The sequence below is a fragment of the Amblyomma americanum genome, chromosome 4 (genome assembly GCF_052857255.1).
Source record: "Amblyomma americanum isolate KBUSLIRL-KWMA chromosome 4, ASM5285725v1, whole genome shotgun sequence".
NCBI classification, from domain to species: Eukaryota; Metazoa; Arthropoda; class Arachnida; order Ixodida; family Ixodidae; genus Amblyomma; species Amblyomma americanum.
This window is the reverse complement of record NC_135500.1, coordinates 19,505,958-19,531,902: the sequence shown is the minus strand read 5'-3', so window position 1 is coordinate 19,531,902 and position 25,945 is coordinate 19,505,958. Positions and strand designations below refer to the sequence as shown.

The window sequence follows — 25,945 nt, the reverse complement described above, 5'->3', positions numbered from 1 at the left end:
GGAGGGCGAGCCTGACTACTTCGCAGTGGTCGACGCTTGCCACGAAATGTAAGCGCGGACAGAGTAACCAAGTAGTTGCTGCCGCCCAAGCAAAACCGGTTGGCTCGTCTACTGCCTGACATCGCAGATCTGGATTGGGCAGGTGATGGGCTTGACACAGTCCCGTAGATGGAGGAAGCTGTAAGCCAGTGGCGGGAAGTGCGGCATCCATGCAATGAAGTGCGTAGTACACGGTGGTGAGGTTGACTGCGACGTGGTCGGCAGCGGGGGGGCCTGAACGTACGTACTAGCTGGCTGCTGTGCCAGCGACGCAAAAACTTCGCATGTCGCTGAAGTTGCTGCTGGCTTCTACTCTCACGGGCTCTGATGCACTGAACTGTCGCAAGGCATGGAGACACAGCCGGGGTAGGCGACTTATGAATGCCAGCCGCACTGAAGAGAGCAAACGGTGAGCTAACAGCAGCGTAGTCACTAGAGGCAAAGGAAAAGTAGGGGATGTCATGGTCACAAATGGCCATGAGGGATGGTGCAGACGCCACCGGCTGCGGTGAATGAGACGCACAGTGGTGTCTGGACGCCTCACGGAAAACAGGAAGTGCACTGGTTGTCGCGGCTGTCACGGTGGGACAGGTATGGTTTACGTCGTGAGATGTACAGCAAGCGGCGTGGCGCGATTCAAGCTGATTGTCCGGTGCAACTGGGCAGTGTTGAGCGTGCATGTGGCTGGCAGCAGGAGGCAGAGTGGGCCGCGCCGGAGGCAGGGACGGAGGTGCCGACGACGTGTGCGTGGAATGCGAAGGGGATCCACAGGTCAGAAAACCACTCGAAGAGATGGGGCGCTCGGCGAGTGGTACCTCATCCGGTAATAGTGCAAGAGTACTCACGGGAGTTTGCGAGCAAGGCTGAGCTGGAGCTGCTGTTGGACGGGTGCTTTCGGCTGTACTGGCTTTAGTTGCCTCACTAGGTGGCGAATTGCTTGCAGCGGGGTAGCGGAGTGGAGCGCCGTAAAAACGGAAAAAAGCTTCTTTCAGTCTATCGAACAGGTGGTCGTCCGGCGGTGGAAGGTCAAGCTGGTCAAAGATGTTGGCGGGCAACTTCCACTTGACGAGGAGGAGCTGCCAAATGTGGGATGACATGCCGTAGACGTATAGCTGGGCCTCCACTTACGTGAACCAAGCAATGTGGCTGTGTGGTCGGAATGGCCACAGCTGTACTTGGGACGGGATCGGGTGCCACTCATCTTGCGGTAGGTCCATGGCAAGGCAGGAACTCGAAGTTACAGCTTCGGTGCTCTGGTTGTGGGGGCATTCAGGCTGTCCTAGGTCACCAACTATGTGACGCACAAAGGATCCAGATGTGGTGCAGCCACATTTATTTGAGAGTGCCCCAGAGCATAGCGTAGGCTGCTGTGCCAGCAAGACGCCTCCAGCGTTCCGATTGGCTCGTGCTTAAGGTTCTTCGTTTTCTTCACGCATGCTGCTGCAGCCGCTACAAGGTGGCGCATACAATAGTATGCAAAGGCCGTCAGCTTGAAAACTCGTTCCAGAAGTCGTGGAAGCCGAACGTCCTCTCTTGCGGACGTTGTTGTGTCCCATCTGCATGCACGGTCCGGTTCCATCATGATTTGCAGGTAGGCTTAGAGCAAGACAAACGAGGGCAAGAGAGGCCCATAACTCCACTTTGCTACGGTTCCATCATGCGTGTGGGCGCACAGGGTTAAGAAGTGTCCAGAGTCAGAGCTTTAGTGATAATCATTGTCAGGTGTATGGTCTTCTGAGAGGCCATTGTTAGAGATAAATTTCCATAGCAACACGTTTCAGTGCCGACAAACTCCCCGGGAATGCTGGCCCAAGCATCCGCAATTCAACTGCACAGTGTGGCTACAGAGGCCCATGTCTGGCAGCAGTAACTGCAGGCTCTCCCTGCCTCATTCAGTCTACGCAACAGTGCTTCATGTGGTGCCAATGCTTTCAGCAGCCATAATTACTTTCCTTTTAAAAGCAGCTGAGTACTGCATTTGCGGTCCCATTGCCATGAGAGGTGCGATCGTCTTGCCTTTGGTAGGGTGGGCACTGCAAGGTGAAGTCAGCATAGTGAAAGGTTGTCAAAATTGAAACTATCAACCTACACTCCCGCTAGATAGCGCTTAATAATAACAAAATCGGAACTTCAGATTTTGCCTAAAGATTTTTCGGATCCACGTGTAATATGAGGTGAAAATTTGACATGCTAAAGTCTGGAAAAAACCCTCATATTATACTCAGTTATTCCGCTACATAGAAAGAGAGGGCGTGTTTTGGCTCTCGCTTCGGCACCAATTTAACGGATCCTTGATTACAGTATGTGTCGAGATTGCGATGGCATTAAAGTCTGAAGTCTGCTGGGCCTGTTTCTGTGCCTCCGTCACTGCTGCTTGATGAATACGTTGAGCGGGAGCCTGTGCAGCCATTATTGCTCCATCTGCAGCGACATACTTCATGGTCAGCTCTCCCCTTGTGGGGATTTGCCACTACTGTAGACACACATGGCGTTGATTCCAGCTCGATGCCCACCTGATGTGCAGAGCTGTATAGACACGCCTGGACACAACCAAGTGCAGCTTTCATTTACTGCTGAGCCCACCACCACGCTCCGCAATTTCACGTGGCCAGTGCACCTGCGAACTTCCAATGCACCTGCAAACTCAGGCATGTCACGTGGCCTCATGACGTCACTCACCCCGGTGACTAACTGGTGCTCGACCTTGTCATTTACCAGCGCGCCTGCCATCTTGGCCCTGTAATGGGGTCTCATGATGTCAAACACCCCATCAACCAATTAGAGCTTGGCCATGTCACTTGACCCTGTGACATCATCACTGTCTTGACTAATCAGTGAATTTTATGACTACCTGCGCCTTGTTTTTTTCATCATAAGGCTTCGATAGTCGGACACAAGTCAAGAACGAAGTGGCAGATGCCCCTCAAAAAGCAGGCCCTCCAGCCAATGGCGTCGACCAGTTCTTACGACGTCGCTGTTAATCTGATTAAGCTGTGCTTATCCCCATTTCATCTGCCACACCCTGCAATTTTACGCTGTCACACTGTGGGTAGTGGTATGGGCAGGGACACTTTCTTTTTCGTTCTTTTTTGTCGTCCCACTTTCGTCACACTGTGGGTCGCTATGTAGCTTTTCCTCCCCCTCCCCCTCGTTCTTTTCCCATTTTCCCCACCTGTGGGTGGTAAAATTACCATTGCCCTCGGGCCTTTTCTTTTATCTTCAAATTGTATTAAGCCTGTTTTACATCAGTGCATGGTGCAGGCAGGGGCTTATTATTTTTCAATCTTTTTAGGTTGCCCCAACCTAATACATGTCCCTATATGTTAGGTCCAAGGGGATCGGTCAAAGCAGAGAGGGGGAGAATCGGTCAACACCATTGGCTGGAGGGACTCCTTTGAGGGGCATTTGCCTCTTCCTTCTTGAGTTGTATCTGACTATAATGCTAGCGCATTAAAAGTTGTTGCCTAGTAGTATAGCAGTTACTGTGTGGACACAGGTGTCAATGGCATATTTACTGCTGAATGCATTCACTGCACTGAGTGTCTTTGGCAGGGGCATATACAAAAAGTGCATTCAGAAGGGTTGATAGTTTTATTTTTAAGCTATTACATTCGTCTTCTCAGACACTGCAGTAGGGGTGCATGATCGCACAAACCCGGTGCCGTTTTATCTTCTTGCAAATGTAGACTCCAACTGCCGCTGCGGTGACTCAGTGGCTATGGCGCTCGGCTGCTGACCCGAAAGACACAGGTTAGATCCCGGCTGCGGCGGTCGCATTTCGATGGAGGCGAAATTCTAGAGGCCCCTATACTGTGCGCTGTCAGTGCACGTTAAAGAACCCCAGGTGGTTGGAATTTCCAGAGCCCTTCACTACGGCGTCCTTCATAGCCTGAGTCGCTTTGGGATGTTAAACCCCCATAAAACCATAGTCTCCAACCGAATATTTTTGGGCTCACTGTGGACTCTGAAAGATGTCCGAAAATTCAGGCAGCCCGTGATATATTCAGCCGAAAAGAATTACTTCAAGTTCTAATCGCCAAATAGCTGGGCCCATTGTACAACAAAGCTACTTCACAATGGCGGACTGTTGGGAGAGGTGGTGCTTGTTTTCAACGTGCGAAGTGTTATGAAAACAGCACATGATACAGTGTGCTAATGGTCTCATTTTCCTCACACCTTCCATGTTAAAAACATGCACCAACTCGCACAGCAGTCTGCCCTTGTAACTTCTGATGGGCTGGAAGAATGGGTCAATAGTTATGTGCACGTTGTGTACACAGGTGACAGGTGATGAATGCATGGGACGTTTGATGGCTTTTCTGCTGTTTGCACAACGAACAAGTGGGGTGTAGACGCAAAGGTGAATATGCCGCGGGGTGAGTTGCACTGCGGCCATTGCATAGAGAACCCGGAGCGGGAAGAATAATATTATGGAAAAGATAAGAAGGCAGAACTCGGGGCAGGCACTTCTTAAGTGTTGGCCTTCACAAGTTCATTTAGCAGTGCGTGTCTAGTGCTGAAAAGCAGCCTTGAAATTGGCAATGCATAGTATGTTACTGCCGGCAGCATCATTGGTGGCAGTCTGCCTTTTTTGAAAACTTTAGGAGAGATGACGAGAAAGCATGGTGAAAACATGCAAGGAACAGTGATGGATTAAGGCACCTGAAGTTTTTTCCAGCAAAAATTACCAAAATAATGTGATTTGTTGTACTCAGTTCATTCATAAAGTGCATTAATATATCAACTGCAGGCGATGAAACCCAACTGCACTAGAGAGCAAGGAAGTTTTGACACAGCACCGCACAGCCGTCACCCCTAGCCTGACTTTCTTTGCCAATTTAAAGTATAAATTCTTGTGAAAACTATGAGTTCAGCCCTTTTTTATTGTAGGGAAAGATCTACAAGAATATGCCTGTATTTTTATGCTAGTCTCCAGCAGTGGACAGTTCTTTTAAAAGCCCTCATGCTTGCTAACCCGACTGCACTAGAGAGCAAGGAAGTTTTGACACAGCACCGCACAGCTGTCACCCCTAGCCTGACTTTCTTTGCCAATTTAAAGTATAAATTCTTGTGAAAACTATGAGTTCAGCCCTTTTTTATTGTAGGGAAAGATCTACAAGAATATGCCTGTATTTTTATGCTAGTCTCCAGCAGTGGACAGTTCTTTTAAAAGCCCTCATGCTTGCTAACCCGACTGCACTAGAGAGCAAGGAAGTTTTGACACAGCACCGCACAGCCGTCATCCCTAGCCTGACTTTCTTTGCCAATTTAAAGTATAAATTCTTGTGAAAACTATGAGTTCAGCCCTTTTTTATTGTAGGGAAAGATCTACAAGAATATGCCTGTATTTTTATGCTAGTCTCCAGCAGTGGACAGTAGAGTTCTTTTAAAAGCCCTCATGCTTGCTAATCCAACGCTTGGTTTCAGTGCCCACAACGGCCGGTACGGGTAGTGAGACAACTGGGGTGGCCATCTTTGACTACCTGCCGCTGCGGGCCAAGACGGGCATTGCCCACCGGGCACTCAAGCCCACGTTGGGCATTGTGGACCCCTTGCATGCACTGCACATGCCCGAGAGGGTTGCTGCCTATAGTGGTTTCGACGTGCTCTGGTGAGTCTCCTTAGCTGCTGACTGCACCGTTTTCTTGTCCTGATTGCACAAAAAAAAAAAGGGTACCTCACTAACAGGTGTGGAAAAAACTGACTGAGGTTGGCAGGATATGCGCACAAGGCACAATTTCTGGATGCCACATGAGCTGTGACGACAGGGTGTTGACGGCCATTTGGACGTGTGTTTTATCCTTAGATTCACAATGTTGCATTTTCTGTGATCTTGGTAATTAAATTTATAGTGAGTTTGTATCTGTTAGTGCAGCACCCCCCCCTTTTTTTTTTCTACAATGCATGTTCACCCACTAGCCCAATCTGCAACTCTTGTCTTACTGCTCTTCACATGTGAACACTTAGCTGCCGGCCTCATGGCAGGGGCCACAACTGGGAAGCGAAGGCTTTATTTGGTAGCTGGCTAGGCAAAAGTGAATGTGTCTCTTTGCTGCACTGTTCATCCGCAGATTTCCCTGCTACAGCAAAAGCTCTTTGGTCCAAATGTTATTGCTGACCCTTGCAAACCTGAGATTCCTCTATTTTTATTTAGGGTCCCAAAACTATGCAGAAAGAGTATGAAGGTGGTAGCTCTGGCTCCGGACAGGCCACCATTGGGGTCTGAATTAGCCTGGCAAATGTTTAACATTAGAACCTTATCTAGTGAGGCTAGCCTAGCAGTGCTGTTTGAGGAACTAGCAGGCATTAAATGAGATGTCATAGGGCTTAGTGAAGTTAGGAGGACAGGTGAGGCATATACAGTACTAAAGGATGGGCACATACTGTGCTATCCCGGATTAGCAGATAGACGAGAACTATGTGTGGGATTCCTCATTAATCAGGATTTAGCTGGCAACATAGAGGAGTTCTACAGTATTAACAAAGAGGGTACAGCTATCGTAATTAAGCTCAATAGGAGGTACAAGCTGAAGTTGGTGCATGCCTACACATCTACATCCAGCCATGATGACCAGACCGTTGAAAGTTTTTATGAACATGCAGAATCGGCTATGAATAAAGTAAAATCGCAGTATACTGTACTTATGGGCGACTTCAATGCGAAGGTGGACAGGAAGCAGGCTGGCAACCAGGCCGTAGACGACTATGGGATAGGTTTTAGGAATAGAAGGAAAGAGTTATTAGTAGAGTTCGCAGATAGAAATAATTAGAGATTATAAATACCTTCTTCCACAAACAAGAGAACAGGAAGTGAACCTGGAAGATCCCTAATGGTTAGACTAAAAATGAAATCGACTTCATACTATGCACTCAGCCTGGCATCGTTCAGGATGTCGACGTCCTTGGAAAGGTCCGTTGTAGCGACTACAGAATGGTAAGGTCATGGGTTATCTTAGGCTTAAAGAGGGAATGGAAGAAACTACCGTAAAAACTGAAATATAGGTCGAACTTTCTTTAAAAAAACATGGTGAAAAGTGGACCCCCATCTTATATACCGGTCATTGGCAGAAAAACTGCGGAACGGCTGAACTCAACAGCGTCCCTCCATCACCATCGCCATCAGCAGCAGTGCTGCCATTTTGCGTTTCCGTAGTTGCAAAGCTATTTTGGTTAGAGGCTGTTTTTTCACATTTTGTTTCAAAATGACCGTAAGCCGTCGGCAATTCACCGTCGCCTTCAAGAAAAACGCGATTGAGTACGCGGAAGCTCATGGCAACCTGGCGGCACAGCACGAATTTGGAGTATCCAAAAAGAGCATTCAGTACTAGCAGAGGCAGAACGAGAAGAAAACATCATTTTGTGGGCAGACCGCAGCGTATCCAGAATTGGAAGGAAAGGTCGCGCTGCGTGCTAGATCGCTGCCTGTGACTGCCGAATGCATCCGCGTGAAAGCGGTAGAGATATGCGAACCGCAGCATATCCAGAATTGGAAGGAAAGGTGGAGCTGCGTGCAAGATCGCTGCCTGTGACTGCCGAATGCATTCGTGTGAAAGCGGTAGAGATATGCGAACCGCAGCATATCCAGAATTGGAAGGAAAGGTCGCGCTGTGTGCAAGATCGCTGCCTGTGACTGCCGAATGCATTTGCGTGAAAGTGGTAGAGATACGCGAACCGCAGCATATCCAGAATTGGAAGGAAAGGTTGAGCTGCATGCAAGATCGCTGCCTGTGACTGCCGACTGCATCCGCGTGAAAGCGGTAGAGATATGCGAATCGCAGCGTATCCAGAATTGGAAGGAAAGGTTGCGCTGCGTGCAAGATCGCTGTCTGTGACTGCCGAATGCATCCGCGTGAAAGCGGTAGAGATATGCGGACCGCAGCGTATCCAATTCATATTTGGGAAGGAAAGGTTGCGCTGCGTGTAAGATCGCTGCCTGTGACTGCCGAATGCATCCGGGTGAAAGCGGTAGAGATATGCGAACCGCAGCATATCCAGAATTGGAAGGAAAGGTGGAGCTGCGTGCAAGATCGCTGCCTGTGACTGCCGAATGCATTCGTGTGAAAGCGGTAGAGATATGCGAACCGCAGCATATCCAGAATTGGAAGGAAAGGTCGCGCTGCGTGCAAGATCGCTGCCTGTGACTGCCGAATGCATCCGCGTGAAAGCGGTAGAGATATGCGAACCGCAGCATATCCAGAATTGGAAGGAAAGGTTGAGCTGCGTGCAAGATCGCTGCCTGTGACTGCCGAATGCATCCGCGTGAAAGCGGTAGAGATATGCGAACCGCAGCGTATCCAGAATTGGAAGGAAAGGTTGCGCTGCGTGCAAGATCGCTGCCTGTGACTGCCGAATGCATCTGCGTGAAAGCGGTAGCAAGATCGCTGCCTGTGACTGCCGAATGCATCTGCGTGAAAGCGGTAGAGGTATGCGAACCGCAGCGTAACCAAAATTGGAAGGAAAGGCTGCGCTGCGTGCAAGATCACTGCCTGTGACTGCCGAATGCATCCGCGCGAAAGCGGTAGAGATATGCGAACCGCAGCATATCCAGAATTGGAAGGAAAGGTTGCGCTGCGTGCAAGATCGCTGCCTGTGACTGCCGAATGCATCTGCGTGAAAGCGGTAGCAAGATCGCTGCCTGTGACTGCCGAATGCATCTGCGTGAAAGCGGTAGAGGTATGCGAACCGCAGCGTAACCAAAATTGGAAGGAAAGGCTGCGCTGCGTGCAAGATCACTGCCTGTGACTGCCGAATGCATCCGCGCGAAAGCGGTAGAGATATGCGAACCGCAGCATATCCAGAATTGGAAGGAAAGGTTGCGCTGCGTGCAAGATCGCTGCCTGTGACTGCCGAATGCATCCGCGTGAAAGCGGTAGAGATATGCGAACCGCAGCGTAACCAAAATTGGAAGGAAAGGCTGCGCTGCGTGCTAGATCACTGCCTGTGACTGCCGAATGCATCCGCGTGAAAGCGGTAGAGATATGCGAACCGCAGCATATCCAGAATTGGAAGGAAAGGTCGCGCTGCATGCAAGATCGCTGCCTGTGACTGCCGAATGCATCCGCATGAAAACGGTAGAGATATGCGAACCGCAGCGTATCCAGAATTGGAAGGAAAGGTTGCGCTGCGTGCAAGATCGCTGCCTGGGACTGTGTGACTGTGAAGAAAGGAGACGCCAACGACTTGAAAAATTACAGACCGATCAGCTTATTGTCCGTTGCCTACAAGGTATTTACTGAGGTAATCGCTAATAGAGTCATTAAGGCTGTGAACTGGGCAAGTTGGTACTGATTCATATTTTAACCGCGCAATAAAACAACGCGACACAATGAAGAATGAACACCACAGGCGCTGTCTCGCAACTAGATTTTTATTCACGGCAGAGGTCTCTTAAATAACAACAAACACAAACGAGAGTGAAAACAAAAGAAAAAACACAAAAGCTTATCATCATGCCCACAACGGTGACAATTGGCATGAGCGGAAAGCTACAACCCTTGGCCGGATAAGTACATCATCCCTTTATCAGTTAGCTGACAGAAGGGTCGCTAATACAACTATCTGATTCCAAGCTGATGTGAAAAGCCTCTTATATCTCACGCGTTAGGCTGTCATTATGTTTACCTAAGATGACGGTGTTTGAAACCATAGGGCTACATGTACCTTCTTTCCAGTGACTGGCAAGGTTACAAGATGACCCATTATCTCGGGATCTCTGGTGCTCACTTAGCGCTTGTGGTGTTCATTCTTCATTGTGTCGCATTGTTTTATTGCGCTGTTAAAATATGCTAATAGAGTCGGGGCAACCTTAAACTTTATTCGGCCAAATGATCAGGCAGGCTTTCCTAAAGAATATTCCTCAATAGATCATATTCACACTATCAGTCAGGTGATAAAGACGCAGAATATAACCAACCCCTATATATAGCCTTCATTGATTTCAAGAAAGCATTTGACTCAGTGGAAACCTCGGCAGTCATACAGGCATTGCGGAATCAGGGTGTAGATGAGCCTTATGTGAAAATACTGGAAGATATATATAGGAAGTGTACAGCTACCATAGTCCTCCATAAAGTCAGCAATGAAATTCCAATAAGGAAGGGCGTCAGGCAAGAAGACACGATTTCGCCAATGCTATTCACGGCCTGTTTACAGGAGGTATTCCAAGGCGTTAATTGAGAACAGTTTAGGATAAAAGTTAATGAAGAATACCTAGGTAATCTGTGATTCGCTGACGACATTGCCTTGCTGAGTCGCTCAGAAGGTGAACTGCAAATCATGATCAGTGAGTTAGACTGGCAGAGCAAAACAGTGGGTCTAAAAATTAGCATGCAGAAAATCAAAGTTATGTTCAACAGCCTAGCAAGGGAACAGCAGTTCACTATTGGCAGTGGGGTGCTGGAAGGGCAGGCAGTGACAGCTGATCCGAATCATGAGAGGGAAATAACTAGAAGGATAAGAATGGGGTGGAGCGCATATGGCAGGTTCTCTCAGATCATGAATGGCAGGTTACCAATGTCCCTCAAGAGAAGAGTGTACAACAGCTTTATCTTACCGGTACTCACCTACGGGGCAGAAACGTGGAGGCTAACGAAAAGGGTACCGCTCAAGTTAAAGGCAACGCAGCGAACCTTGGAAAGAAAAATGATAGGTGTGACGTTAAGAAGTCGGGAGCTGGCAGAGTGGGTGAGGGAACAAACGCGAGTTAATGATATCCTAGTCGAAATCAAAAGGAAGAAATGGGCTTGGGCAGAACATGTAATGCAAAGGCAAGATAACCGCTGGTCCTTAAGGGTAACGGAGTGGATTCCAAAAGAAGGCAAGCGTAGTGGGGAGCAGCAGAAGGTTAGGTGGGCGGATGAGGTTAAGAAGTCTGCGGGCATACGGTGAGCGCAGCTGGCAAAGGACAGGGTTAATTGGAGAGACATGGGAGAGGCCTTTGCCCTGCAGCAGATGTAGTTAGGCTGATGATGATGATGATAAGTGCAGGTATTGTTGATTCAGAGTTATGCTTGCAAAATAGGACATCAGTGTGAAAGTGACAACAGAGAAGAGGGTGGGCAAGCCAAAGGGATGACAACTAGCAAAATTATGGATTCAGTGATGACAGAGTGCATAATAGTACGATGATTACGTTTACTCACATTTAGTATATACTGTCATGCCTTGTTAATATGGACGACTTGAATTATGGACAGTTTAACTGGGGACCAAATTGGGGACCAAACTTTTCCAATGTATGGGAATTGCTCTCCAGACAGTGGACAAGGTGAAAATGGAGGCAGGCCAAGGGGTCCCATCTATTTTTGCCTTGTTAAAATGGGAAGTGTTCAGAACAAAACCAGATCTTTACTTTCCTGTATTTTGGATGCTAGACACCAGCAAAAAAAGGCAACGCGAAAGTGGAAGTACCTGAGTAATGGCCTTTTTTAATGCGTTAGCTTTCGAACATCTATTATCGCAAAAACTATCTAACATTGTCAGGAAACGAAGTGGGGTGGGAAATGCCCCTATCCACTTTCAGAGGTTGGTTGTGAAACTTTATTTCCAGCGGATATAGAGGAGCGACACGAAGTCGCCCCCCGCTTAAACGGCGGCCGCTATCCCTTGGGCAGCGGCGGCGTCTTCAGCCAGCTGGAGGAGCTTGATCTGCTGGATGAGGAGAGTCGGTAATGAAGTGACTCGCGGGTAAGGACTGCGGGCAGTTCCAGATCATATGATTTAGATCGGCTTTCGCATCACAATTTTTGCATTTGTTTGAGTAGAGTCCTTCCGAATAGAAGCTACACAATTGGGGATTTGGATAGGTGTTAGTTTGAAGTTTACGCCAGGCTTTGGCCTGTTGCTTGGAGAGCGTTTTATCTGCTGGGGGGAATCTGAGTCTTGCAAGCCTGTAGTGCTGCAGGATTTCTCTGTAAGAAAACAACCTGTCCTTGCCAGAGTATAGGGCGGGTGGGCTGCACGACCCAGCTCGGCGGGACAGTTCTCAAGCTAGGTTATGAGCCGCCTCATTACCAGCAAGGGAAGCATGAGCAGGCGTCCAGATTAGGCGAATGCGCCGCGTGGGCTGATAATTTAGCAGAATCCGTGCTGCTTGTGGGGAGATTCTTCCAAACATGTAGTTACTTTCAGAGGAGTCTGAACTTGTCAGTGGCAGTGGCTCCTTTGTCGGAGTAGAGAGTTAACATATACTCTGCCACATAAATTTTGTCCCTGTGGTTTCATGGTTTACATTGCCCAGACAACACGTCTTATTATTTGCCGCATTGCGTGAAAGACTGTGGGAGAAACTGTCTATGCAGCTTGTACTACATTGAAAGCTGCATTCGGCTGCATTCGGGATGCGAACAGTCGTAGTATGAGACGCGCAATACAGCCAGGAGGTGTTTTTGTGTGTCTCATGAACCATGCACCAGGCGTATCAGACTGCATTGCAGTATCTTAAAGATAACAGTGGCTAGAATAATGCACTTGTAGTTCTAAAAATTATATCTTATTTGAACTGCCTGCCTTGTATCTACAGACATTAATCGTAAGATGTTTTTTCTTAACATGCTTTTTTCTCCTTCAAGATTCGTTATTATGGATGACTCGCTTCATGAACAATTCTGCGTCCATATAAACAAGGCACAACTGTAATATTAGAGGTGCGCAAATATCAAATTTTTGATTGCGAAGAAAATACCAATAACAAAAATGGTTTGCGAATAGAATCAAATATTTTTACTCTTTTCAAATAATAGTGCAGGTTGCACTAAATCAAACAATTATTCACAATGTGCTGCAGTTGAAAGGTATGGGTATATTCCAAATTTTGTTCCCACTCATTGTGAGCATACCGTGTGTAAGGGTCGCACCTTTTTTTTTTTAGATTTGAGGGCCAATTTTCGGAGTGCAGCCCATACATGCAGTATGCGAAAAAATTTTCTTTATAAGTAAAAACACACCAATCAGGGAACGAGCGGCATTTATTCTATGTTCAATCGTTACTCACGGAGTACTCCAACTCCAAGCAGGTGCTGTGCTCTGGAGCACTCTTAATCCTACAAGAAGTCGTGCAGCACATCCATTGCCAATGCGTAGCTGTTGTTCCGTGCTTCCATCACTTAGCAGAGCAGCTCTTCTTCCAGTTCAGGAAACTCGCACGGCTTGCCTCGGAAAGCATGCTTTTTACAGCTTGTGTTCCTCAACTAATGCATCTATTTGGTTGCACCATCGTCGGACGCACTTATCGGCCATGTCGAATTTCCTGCCCGCAGCATGCTTGCCGTGTTCAAGAGCAAACTCCAAGCTGTGTAGCTATTAAAGTAGTGCTTGCCCATCGAGCTAAAATTGCAAACCTCGGCGGCAGCACACGAAAGCCACAACTCCGGTGAACTAACACGCTACCACAACTCCCGTGCCTTTGACAGCCACAAAAGCGGGAGCTCATGCTGGAGCTGGTGATACTGATGCTGATATGGATAGCAGGAGTCTGCGGCGGAGGATAAAATTGACGATGATGATGGCCTCGGGCGCCATGCGTGGGCGGCACCTGGAAGCTCCTGTGCATATGTGCAGTCTCCACAATGAAGCGCACCATTGCTTGCAGCCGGAGCTGATCGCAGAGGCCACGGTGCGTGCATCGCAAAGGCTATTCCTGCATGCGTCATGGAAAGTTCGTGTGCGGCCCTTACAGGGATTTTTTTTAAAGCGAAAGCTTTACTACTCCAGCCAGCAAGCCATTTCGGCTTGTCGCGCCGTATGCCGTATGTCATATGCCGTGGCCCACGAACAACCTTGAGCCGCCGTTGCCTAGCAACGCCGCAGCTGCGCTCCAACAGATGGCGCCACCGTCGACGCCACTGCTGTTGCCGCTCGCTGCACCAAATGTGCTCCGCTGGGGTAGAGGGAGAGGAGGTGTTGCCTCGCGGGGGGTATATGTATATGCGCTTTGCCTCAGTGTATTGTAGTCGTTATGGAGAGCGCGAAATAGATGCAAGAGAGCGCCGGAATGAGAAGCTGCATAGATGATGTGCCGAGGAAACGAAGCTTTCACAATTCAACTAGGGTTAACCAGAGCTAAACCACAGCCAATTTTTTTTTAACATTTCCTTTTTGAAAACAGGGTGCGGCCCTTACATGTGTTTATATGGTAATTTAGTATATACTTGTGAGTCCTTTCAGACTTTAAATAAGGAAGGAAGAGGATTATGCGGTACTAGCGGTAGTAACCTTGTTGTAGATTAGCTAATACCTTGTTTACAGTGAACAAAATGTAATACATTAAAAGCGTTTTAATTCGAAGTCATTGGGACCACGAAAAATATTCGAATTAACCAAACACAGCAAAAAAAAAGAAAAGAAAGCACAGCAAGCACCCACTGCTCGTCCAAAATTACCTTAGGCCCCACATATGGAGAGATGACGGTAACCTAACTTTCTAACACAACACACCACTAAAAGAAAAATAAATTGTGCAGTCAACCCGTTGCGAGACAAGCACAGGCACGCATTTCAGCGGTTCACAAACCGTACCATAGACTGGTTTTTTTGTGCCGGAAGTAGGCTGAGGCGCTTCGCATATCAAGCATCAGCATTGCTCCGCGGTGCTAACTCTGGCTCCAAGGGGCCGTTGCTTTACCAGTTTGCGGCGAAATCAGGTTTGGGCATTGCCGAGATAGCACCTCAGATCTTTGAAATAACCAGGCTGGTGCATGCCGCCGCTTCGAATTATCTAGTCATATTCGCATTAGAAATTACAGGACCACAGAAATTCTTCTAATTATCTTGGATTTCGAGTTGATGGAATTCGAACTATGGAAGCTTTATTGTATGACAATTTGTTTAATGCTTGCATAACAAAGAATCTTACTGAATGTTATCATGAAGCTCTATAAGGTTGCCAGGTACTTCGTGACTGGAGGAGTGATGTTGACAGTTGATTATTGGAGGGCCAAGGTACATGACGGTGCCGACAAAATGCGGAAAGACAACTCGTGAAACGAGTACAAAAGCGGCAACTCTAGCTGCAACGCGATCGTGAACGCCCCTTTCACGCTACCTAATGTGCCTGAAAGCAAAGCATTGACTGTGTGCTGTTGCTCCAAGCGCAGCATTCACTGTGGCACGTAGCCCGCTGTGCTCTTGCATGTCAGTTTCATCGGACTGCAAACCCCGTGATAGGCCTGAGCACTATCGCAAACCAAAGGTGTGAAAATGAAACCATGCCAACCACGTCACCAACCGCACAAGTGGTTGGCATGATTTCGTTTCCCCTGTGCATGGTCCACGGTGTGCATTATGCGGTTGCAAGGGCTGGCTTCGCATCTTATTTCTCTCATAAGATTTCTTCTTGTTCTCTATCACCAAATATACGTAGTTTCTAGGCAATATTTGTGAAGGATGAAGGCAGGTGCTAGGAAACAACTGCAGCAACACAGGCGGGGGGCGCAGCTTTTCCTATTTTGCTATCCTCTGCAAGCGCCACTTCATCACGTAATTGAAAACAAGGGATGCCCTTCGCTTTCGTAGTCAGCACGTTCACAGCCTAGCATGCACTGCATGGTGGCATGCCGTAGTGACGTGCCGCATAGTGCTGCACTTAGTTTTGCAACCCAGCTCTCGATGCGCCTTTCAGCATAATGGCTTTGTGCAAGACTTTTTCTGCGTGCTGGCTGTTAATTCTATAAGGAGCAAATGGCAAGTTAACTGATGTGACAAGTGCAAGTTAGTTTAAAGGACTGTATACATCAAATTTTTGCTTTCATATTTTCTTCTTTGAAATTATGCACTAGACAATAATATACATGGATCACCACATGATGTGCATCTATGACCGCTAAATAATTTATAAATTATAACTGAATTACTTCTTGGCGGTGTTTCGGTTTTGGCTTCATCAACCAAACGATGGCTGTGACGGGTAGTTGACCTTTAGGTCACATGAGGCACAAGAAAGTAGCAATACCATATAAACGCATGTAAGAACTGCACCTGTGTGTGGTTCGCGCCCTGTTTTTTCAAAGGAAGTCTTTAAAAAAATAATATCCATTTCCTTTCCCAAAAAACCAATTTTCAATATCCGTGTAAGAGCCGCACCCAGACTTTCCACGACCCCGCATGGGAATAGCCTTTGAAATGCACGTGCCGTGGCCTCCGCGATCAGCTCCGGCAGCGAGCAACGGTGCGCTTGATCGCAGAGTCGACACATGCACACAGGGGCTTCCAGGTGCCGCCCACGGATGGCGCCCGAGGCCGCGGCTCATCATCATCGTCAACTTTTACTCTGTCGCGAGCTCCTGCTATCCATATCAGTGTCACAAAATTATACAATTACTCCACTCCTTGCCCATGTGTGCATTTGTATCAGCAATGCACGCTGGCCAATCCCCCGCCGTGGGTATGTGCCATTAAGCCTGAGGACATCATCATCAGTATCACCAGCTCCAGCCTTTTATGGGTAGCATGATAGTTCACCGTAGTTGTGGCTTTCACCTGCTGCCGCTGAGCATTGAAGTTTTAGCACGATGGGCAAGCACCTTAATAGTTACACAGCTGGGAGTTTGCTGTCGAACACGTCAAGCGTGCTACTGGCATTTTCGCTCTCAGCGCAACACGAACGGGACACAAGACGAAGGACTAGCACAAACAGGCGCTGACTATCAACTGGTTTTTTATTGAAGAACGAAAAGCGTATAAATACAAACGATGAACTACTTATCAATCAACAAAAGTTATCTGGAAGGCACGTGGGAGGTTAGATAGCTCAATTCCCTACGGGCAGGCAATTAAACGTGGCCGAGTAGTGCGTCCGACGATGGTGCAACCAAAGGGATGCATTAATTTAGGAACACAAGCTGCAAAAAGCATGCTTTCCGATGAAAGCCATGCGAGTTTCCTGAACTGGAAGAAAAGCTGCTCTACTAAGTGATGGAAGCACGGAACAACGGTTAAACGTTGACAACGGATGTGCTGTGCGACTTCTTGTAGGATTAGCATGCTCCAGAGCACAGCACCTGCTCGGAGTCAGACTATTCCGCGAGTGACGATTGAGCATAGAATAAATGCCGCCCATTCCCTGATTGGTGGGTTGGCCACTAGGGGGCCGGAGCGATCGGACGTGCTCCGTATGAGCTTTGCAAACTTTTCACCTAGTGCCCGGTTTATGACAAGATCCACCCAAAATCTCACTCACCAGTGCTACAAGAAGACACCCGTAACACGTGAATCAATTTTGGTGATTTGTGAGTGCTGTGCGGCCGATTTAGACCAAGTTTTGTGTTCCGACTAGACCGTGCTGCGCTAAACCTAACGTGGAGAAGGCCTAGCAAGCAGAGCCTACCGAAGGCCAGCGATGAAGGCGCTAGTGGAGGGAGATAATATCTCGCACGACGACGCCGCTTTGCCAGAATGGATTCCTGTGCATCGTGCCAAAAAACTCGGGCAAGGGCAGCTCAGGCCGCCACGGAGGCTAACAAAGCCCGGACAGCCAGCAAAGCCGCCGACGCCCAATCGAGCAAGCTCAACAAACCCAAGTGCAAGGGTCTACCGGCCCCGCAGCTACCAAAGGAAGACCTCAAGATAGTGCTCAGACCCAGAGGGGGTCCCCGCCTATTCAGTCAAACTCTGCTCGCCGAATCAAGGAAGCAGGGCTCAGCCATGTGCAAGCGCAAAACGACCGCATCAAGCCTAACGCAACATCCAACTTAATCCTCGTGAGCACGCCGGCATACAGCAAATCAAGGTGAACGACAAAATGCTCGATATCGTCACTCATGTGACGGCACCCCACGACACTGTTGCCGGGGTCATCTTCAACATACCGGAATACGACACTGCCGAAGACATCACCCGCAGCTTGGTGGACTACAACAGGACGGCACCGATACTTAGAGCAAGGCGATTGGGCAAGTCCAACTCAGTTGCAATCACTTTTGACGGCATACATGTTTCATTTTGGGTCCATTACTGAAATACAGCTTATCGATGCAGACCGCTAAGACACAAGGTCCTAGCATGCAATATCTTTCGGAAAACCGAGCATAGGCCCAATGTATGCCCAAACTTGGGTCAGAAACGATGTCATATATGCGGCAAGCAAGAACCCCAGACCCATATGAATGCAACCCGCTATGCATTGTGTGCAGTGGAGAGCATGAGACGGGAACTAGCAGGTGCAAACTCAGATTCAAACCAAGAAGCACGAGGACGTCTATACAGGGCAGCAAGGAAAGGAAGACCAATAAACCTGGGACAGCGGTGGGGCCTGATGGCAACGAAACGAGAAAGTCAAGATCTCGGGTCAGGAGCACGCCGATCTGGGGCAACGTAACGAGGACAGCCAACAAAACCGAGGCCAGCCCTGGAAAAAAGCTAAGGACCAGCTCCAACTCTGGGTCCAGGCTCAAGTCCGTATCCAGGTCGAGATCCGGATCCAGGAGCAGGTCAGGATCTAGGCCAGAGTACAAGTCCAGGTCAAAAGGTGCACCCGACGGCGGCAGGGGCAACGACACAGCCAAGCAACATGTGTTGCAGCGCGAACCACAAGAAGGGACGACGACAGACAGAAGTGAACAGGGCTGCCTCCTACTGTTCAGCTGCACGTATGTGGCAGGAATGCCGTAGGAACATCGATCAGATGACGGAGGTCCGCTGGCATGGCTTGCTACCTTGGCTTCGTACTCTTCAGCCCGTCAAGAATAAGGTGAGCCCCTGCAACCCTGTTCACATCGAAGGTGACGCGGATATTCCGGCTGATATTCTACGCACCCTACAGCTCGGGCCAAAGTGTGCCGTCCAACCTAGGATGAATGCGCCAGAAAAGTTGGCGATGGTCAGACAAGTTGCAAGACTTGCACCGGAAGATCAGAAGAGCAGCTGTATATCCCAGGGAGTGGATGTTCTCGAGCGTTCAGTGAGGTCGAGACGCACTGTGCTGTTAAAAACTGTATCTGACTTTTTGTGCAACAACCAACTTTGTGTTCTTTCGGCTGATAAAGAGGGTGGTTTTGCCGTTTTTCCGCATGACCTCTTCCGAAAGAAAGCCTCTGAAGCTATCGAGAGCAATTTTAATAGAATGAACGAATTAAAACTAAAGAAAGCTAAGGCCGTGGCAAAAAAACTGTGCAAGCGGTTAGGATTGCAAGCACTCGTCAAGCAAATTCAGGACAAGAAGAAACCTTGTTTAGACATGTTCTTTTCCGCAAAAACACATAAGGATGGCTGCCCACTTCATGTGATTATTTCAGAAAAGGAAACGTGGCAGAAATGTTTAGCTCTTTTTCTGCAGGATAAGTTGGCCATGCTAACAATTGAAGACCCATTCCTTGTTAGGAACTCCAAACAGGTTGTTGAATACTTGCGGCAGCATAAGACTGCAAATGTATCTGCCTTTTCCATAGACGTAAAAGACCTTTTTTTACTCTTTGCCGCATGATGCTCTGCTATCATGTGTTGAACAGGCCATTGATAGGATGGGTGCCGTTTCGTTCCAGAACAGTTGTGGGTTACATGTTAGTGGCTTTCTAGAATTGCTTGATGTGTACCTGCGATCTACGTTTGCCACCTGGGACAAAGGTTTTTACCTGCAAAAACGCGGAATATGCATTGGATCATGTATTGCCCCGGTCCTTAGCGACTTGTTTTTAGCCATGCATGACAGAATGATTGAAAGATGTCTCGAAGGTACAAGTGTTGTCCAAGTCTTTAGATTTGTAGATGACTTTTTAATCATAACTGACAACACCAATGCGGATTTTCATGTAACAGCCGAAGACGTGCTTGACACATTCAAGCGAAACTTAGCACCTTTAGTTTTGACGCATGAACTGCCCAGCAACAATTCCATTAGATTTTTGGAACTAAGACTAAAGTTTTGCAATGACCATGTTTGTTGGGGGTATGAACCACGGGGGAAAAAAGGTTTATTACCCGCTGTGTCTGCCCACTCCAAGCTTGTGAAGCGCAGCGTTGTAAAGCACTGTTTTGTAAATGCCCTGACTAAGTCCTGCGACCATATGATCAAAGAAAGTCTAGCCCTGCAAAATAGACGCCTGTCTGACGCAGGGTACCCGGAGGCCCTTGTGGTTTCTGTGGCCGAGGGCTTGCTCCAGAAAATGAAAAACGTCCGGCAATCTGAAAAGAATGCCGTGACAGGCCCGGATGCTCGCAAAAAAGTGGCAGTCATTCCGTATATCCACCAGACTTCCCACAACTTGAAGAAGATTGGAAAGCGCGTAGGCGTTAATGTTGTGTTTTCGGCCCCACTCAAACTATCAGTTCTGTGCAAGAAGACTAACCCGTGCTACAGCAAAAAGGAAAAATCGTGCATGACTAGACACCAGAATCAGTTTGTCACTTGCGACGATGGTGTCGTATATCGCGTTCCGTTGTCCTGCGGACGCGAATACATTGGACAAACCGGCAGGTGCATAAATACCAGATTGAAGGAACACAACAAGAATGTAAATGATGGTGACCAGGGCCATCTTAGCACGCACTGTCGTAATTGTGGCAATGAGTCTGCACGTCGCCGCAGAAAACCTTGCGCGCCTGCGTTCCAAAAAAGCACAATCGTTGCTCGACACAATGATCAGTGTGTTAGGGAGATAATAGAGGCGGCAGGTATTGCTCGTGCAGAGGACAGGTGTGTAAGCATGCCATCAGTTGTTCTAACCAAGAAAGAGCTGAAGTTTCTGGATCGATGGTGATTGTCCTAATCTCCTATGCCTTTCATGCTGATTGCTTTGCCTGCCCTTTCCTGCTGAAGGTTCAAATGTGTATAAATGCGTGGCCTATCAGGAAAATAAATAGTTGGAAGTCAGCGCTCTTTTCACTCTGTCTGTCGTCGTCCCTTCTTGTGGTTCGCGCTGCAACACATGTTAGATATGAACCAACTAGCCCGCCAAGCAACCATACAGCCAAGCAGGTGAGCTGGGCAGACGCGGTCTCCACACAAAACGCTCCGAGTAGACCCCTCTTAGGGCAAGAAAATCAGATATCCACTCTAACGAAAAGAGTAAACGAATTAGATAGCCAGCTTAAAATCAGCAACAAAGAGAACGAAGCTCTAAAGAAAACAGCTAAGAGACATAATCTCATCCCTAGAAGCGACACGCGCTAAACCCAATGACGGACAAAGTCAAGCACCACCGCTAGCAAAGAAAACGAGAACTAGCAAAGCCGAGCAATCATTAATGCAAACAGATGACACCAATAACAGCCTAGCAAACACGATAGCCGAGCTAAGGAATGAAACAGCGCAGGCCATAAAAGCCGTGGGTGAAGCACTGAGCTGCCTGAGAGCAGAACATGATGCAAGAATAGCAGCAATGCAAGAAGAATTCTGAAATGGTCTGGTGAGCATTATGGCAGTGCAAAAGGATATCCTAGCAGACAGCCAGACGCCCCATCCCAGCATAATGCACGTGACGCCTGCGTTGTCCAACTCCACAAATCACAGTCCTAGAAGCATACTTCGTGCCTCTATCCTAGACTCGGGCAGCAATTTTCATATTCAAAATGGCCAGACACCGTAACGTAATAATTTGGCAGTGGAACTGCAGAGGGTTCAAAAGGAAATGAAGCAATGTGCAGCTCCACATCCAAGCGCAAGAAAAACAGCCAGATATGGAAGAAGTTAGCGCAAAACTTAGACAGAGACTGAGAAGAAACACACAAGACGACAGACGAGCGCTACTACCAACTGTTTATTGGGGCGTAACACCCGGAATATATAGCCGAGCATGCAGACAGTTGGAGGCACACACGTCATACACCAGCGTTGTGACAAGGCAAAAGCGTATCCAGAAACGCACATTCAGAAGAATAAATCTGCAAGGAAGGATCACTCTCGCAGCGATCAGATAGCCTTTTGATGTGGAAGGCCTCCAGCACAAGCCGTGCTGTAACATTGGCGCTCCTGCCCAGAATCTTAGTTTTCTCAAAACGTGCCCTACACGTGCGGTCACAGGAAGAAATATGCCGTACAGTATTAGCCGTTGTGTCGTTGTTTTCTAAATTTCTGTCATGCTCCCGTAGCCGGTCATTAATGCAACGGCCAGTTTGACCTACATAAGAAGACCCACAAGAAAAGGGTACACTGTACACCACCCCTGTAGCGCATTTGACATAAGAAATGCCATGTTTCTTTTTGCAGCCACCCTCACAAACGCCAGTAATTACTGGCCAGTTTGACCTACATAAGAAGACCCACAAGAAAAGGGTACACTGTACACCACCCCTGTAGCGCATTTCGCATAAGAAATGCCATGTTTCTTTTTGCAGCCACCCTCACAAACGCCAGTAATTACTGGCGTTTGTGAGGGTGGCTGCAAAAAGAAACATGGCATTTCTTATGTGAAATGCGCTACAGGGGTGTTACTAATAATAATAATAATTGGTTTTTTGGGGAAGGGAAATGGCGCAGTATCTGTCTCATATATTGTTGGACACCTGAACCTGAACAGCGCGGCCGTAAGGGAAGGGGTAAAGGAGGGAGTGAAAGAAGAAAGGAAGAAGAGGTGCCGTAGTGGATGGCTCCGGAATAATTTCGACCACCTGGGGATCATTAACATGCACTGACATCGCACAGCACACGGGCGCCTTAGCGTTTTTCCTCCATAAAAACGCAGCCGCCGCGGTCGGGTTCGAACCCGGGAACTCCGGATCAGTAGTCGAGTGCCCTAACCACTGAGCCACCGCGGCGGGGGGCACGTTTTGAGAAAACTAAGATTCTGGGCAGGAGCGCCAATGCTACAGCACGGCTTGTGCTGGAGGCCTTCCACATCAAAAGGCTATCTGATCGCTGCGCGAGTGATCCTTCCTTGCAGATTTATTCTACTGAATGTGCGTTTCTGGATACGCTTTTGCCTTGTCACAACGCTGGTGTATGACGTGTGTGCCTCCAACTGTCTGCATGCTCGGCTATATATTCCGGGTGTTACGCCCCAATAAACAGTTGGTAGTAGCGCTCGTCTGTCGTCTTGTGTGTTTCTTCTCGGTCTCTGTCTAAGTTTTGTGCTAACTTCTTCCATATCATGCAAAGCCAACTTGCCCGACAACACGCTCTTCTGAAAACAGCCAGATTTGATAGCCCTCCAGGAGACAATGGACCCAGTTAAGCTCGCCGGGCATAAAACATTCCAAAGTGAAAACAATCAACCGAATACAGAAATTTTAGTACAAAGAAATATACCAACCACAAGCATAAAATTCGACAGCGTCAACATACTGCACGACCTAGTCGCGATCTTCCCACAGAAGAGAGGGGACTCCAAGCTATACGTCCTAAACGTGTGCAGTACCCCCCAGAGCCAGGGATCATAGATTCACCAAACTGGTCGCACTAACTGTGAAAGAAGCCGGAAAGCACGCAGTAGTCGTGGTTGGGGACCTCAACGCCCCGCACCAAGCATGGGGTTACATAACAGCCGTGCCAAAGGGCAGGAAATTATGCAACACCATTCAAATAACACATTGTCACGGACCAGAAGACGACAAAGTGGGCAGTGGCGTGGCACAGAGTGCTCGCGCTAGGCCCACCACCATTAAATCATTCCATCGCCATTTGTCATGTAGTCGGGCTTTCACCTGCTTGCCGTCACGTAACATTTGGTGGCGGTGCGGAGTTCATCCCTATCCTGGTCCTGGATCGGCGTCCTGCTTGTGCCATGGTCGTCGGTCGTATGTTCCTCTCTGCACCGTCCAGGAGTGCCCCAGCCCAGCAGGCCAGAACCGACCACGCCATTCACCCCAGCCCCGTCCCCCGCCCCGACCAGAAGACACGACAACATGACGGCGCCGCCGCAACTGGAACCTATGACCCCACCGACCCCAAAAGCCGCCAACATATTCGAACACAGCCCCTGCCCATGCCGTTCGGTGTGTTCGTGGGCCTCGGCCGTCGGCTCAAGGTGACCTACACACGGCCCGGAAGCTTCCTGGACCAGCGCTCATTTGATCATGATCTGCTCATCTCTTTCATCGCGATGGCAAACCCTGCATCTTCTTCTCTTCTCTGTTCATCCCTCCTGTCACGCCCATCGTCACGTCCTACGTTTCGTCTTCACGGACGTTCTTCTAATTCGGTGGCCCCTGGTAGTGTCACGGACTAGAAGACGACAAAGTGGGCAGTGGCGCGGCACGGAGCGCTCGCGCTAGGCCCACCGCCATTAATTCATTCCATCGCCATCTGTCATGTAGTCGTGCTTTCACCTGCTTGCCGTCACGTAAATTTGGTGGAGGTGCGGTGTTCATCCCTATCCTGGTCCTGGAGCTTCGGCCTCCTGCTTGTGACATGGTCTTCGGTCGTATGTTCCTCTCTGCACCATCCAGCAGTGCCCCAGCCCAGCAGGCCAGAACCGACCACGCCATTCACCCCAGCCCCGTCCCCCGCCCCGACCAGAAGACACGACGACATGACGACGCCGCCGCAACTGGAACCTATGACCCCACCGACCCCAGAAGCCGCTAACATATTTTCATGGGCCTCGGCCGTCGGCTCAAGGTAACCTACGCACGGCCCGGAAACTTCCTGGACCAGCGCTCATCTGATCATGATCTGCTCATCTCTTTCATCGTGACGGCAAGCCCTGCATCTTCTTCTCTTCTGTGTTCATCCCTCCTGTCACGGCCATCGTCACGTCCTACGTTTTGTCTTCACAGACAATCTTCTAGTTCGCACCATTTGGACGATTGCTCGGCGGCCCCAGGTAGTGTCAAGGACTAGAAGACGACAAAGTGGGCAGTAGCGCGGCACGGAGCGCTCGCGCTAGGCCCACCGCTATTAAATCATTCCATCGCCATCTGTCATGTAGTCGTGCTTTCACCTGCTTGCCGTCACGTAACATTTGGTGGAGGTGCGGAGTTCATCCCTATCGTGGTCCTGGAGCTTCGGCGTCCTGCTTGTGCCATGGTCGTCGGTCGTATGTTCCTCTCTGCACCGTCCAGCAGTGCCCCAGCCCAGCAGGCCAGAACCGACCACGCCATTCACCCCAGCCCCGTCCCCCGCCCCGACCAGAAGACACGACGACATGACAACGCCGCCGCAACTGGAACCTATGACCCCACCGACCCCAGAAGCTGCCAACATATTCGAACACAGCCCCTGCCCATGCCGTTCAGTGTGTTCGTGGGCCTCGGCCGTCGGCTCAAGGTGACCTACGCACGGCCCGGAAGCTTCCTGGACCAGAGCTCATTTGATCATGATCTGCTCATCCCTTTCATCGCGATGGCAAACCCTGCATCTTCTTCTCTTCTCTGTTCATCCCTCCTGTCACGCCCATCGTCACGTCCTACGTTTCGTCTTCACGGACGTTCTTCTAATTCGGTGGCCCCTGGTAGTGTCACGGACTAGAAGACGACAAAGTGGGCAGTGGCGCGGCACGGAGCGCTCGCGCTAGGCCCACCGCCATTAATTCATTCCATCGCCATCTGTCATGTAGTCGTGCTTTCACCTGCTTGCCGTCACGTAAATTTGGTGGAGGTGCGGTGTTCATCCCTATCCTGGTCCTGGAGCTTCGGCCTCCAGCTTGTGACATGGTCTTCGGTCGTATGTTCCTCTCTGCACCATCCAGCAGTGCCCCAGCCCAGCAGGCCAGAACCGACCACGCCATTCACCCCAGCCCCGTCCCCCGCCCCGACCAGAAGACACGACGACATGACGACGCCGCCGCAACTGGAACCTATGACCCCGCCGACCCCAGAAGCCGCCAACATATTTTCATGGGCCTCGGCCGTCGGCTCAAGGTAACCTACGCACGGCCCGGAAGCTTCCTGGACCAGCGCTCATCTGATCATGATCTGCTCATCTCTTTCATCTTGACGGCAAGCCCTGCATCTTCTTCTCTTCTGTGTTCATCCCTCCTGTCACGGCCATCGTCACGTCCTACGTTTTGTCTTCACAGACAATCTTCTAGTTCGCGCCATT

At 49.1% G+C, this 25,945-nt stretch overlaps 1 protein-coding gene across 1 annotated transcript in view; it reads left to right on the top strand.

The window, feature by feature from the left end:
* Positions 1-25,945, top strand: part of T3dh (Type III alcohol dehydrogenase) — a 109,972-nt gene that overhangs the window by 32,081 nt on the left and 51,946 nt on the right. Inside the window, exon 6 of the mRNA XM_077660755.1 lies at positions 5,467-5,650. Coding sequence (XP_077516881.1) covers positions 5,467-5,650 — 184 coding nt within the window. The remainder of the gene's footprint in view (positions 1-5,466; positions 5,651-25,945) is intronic.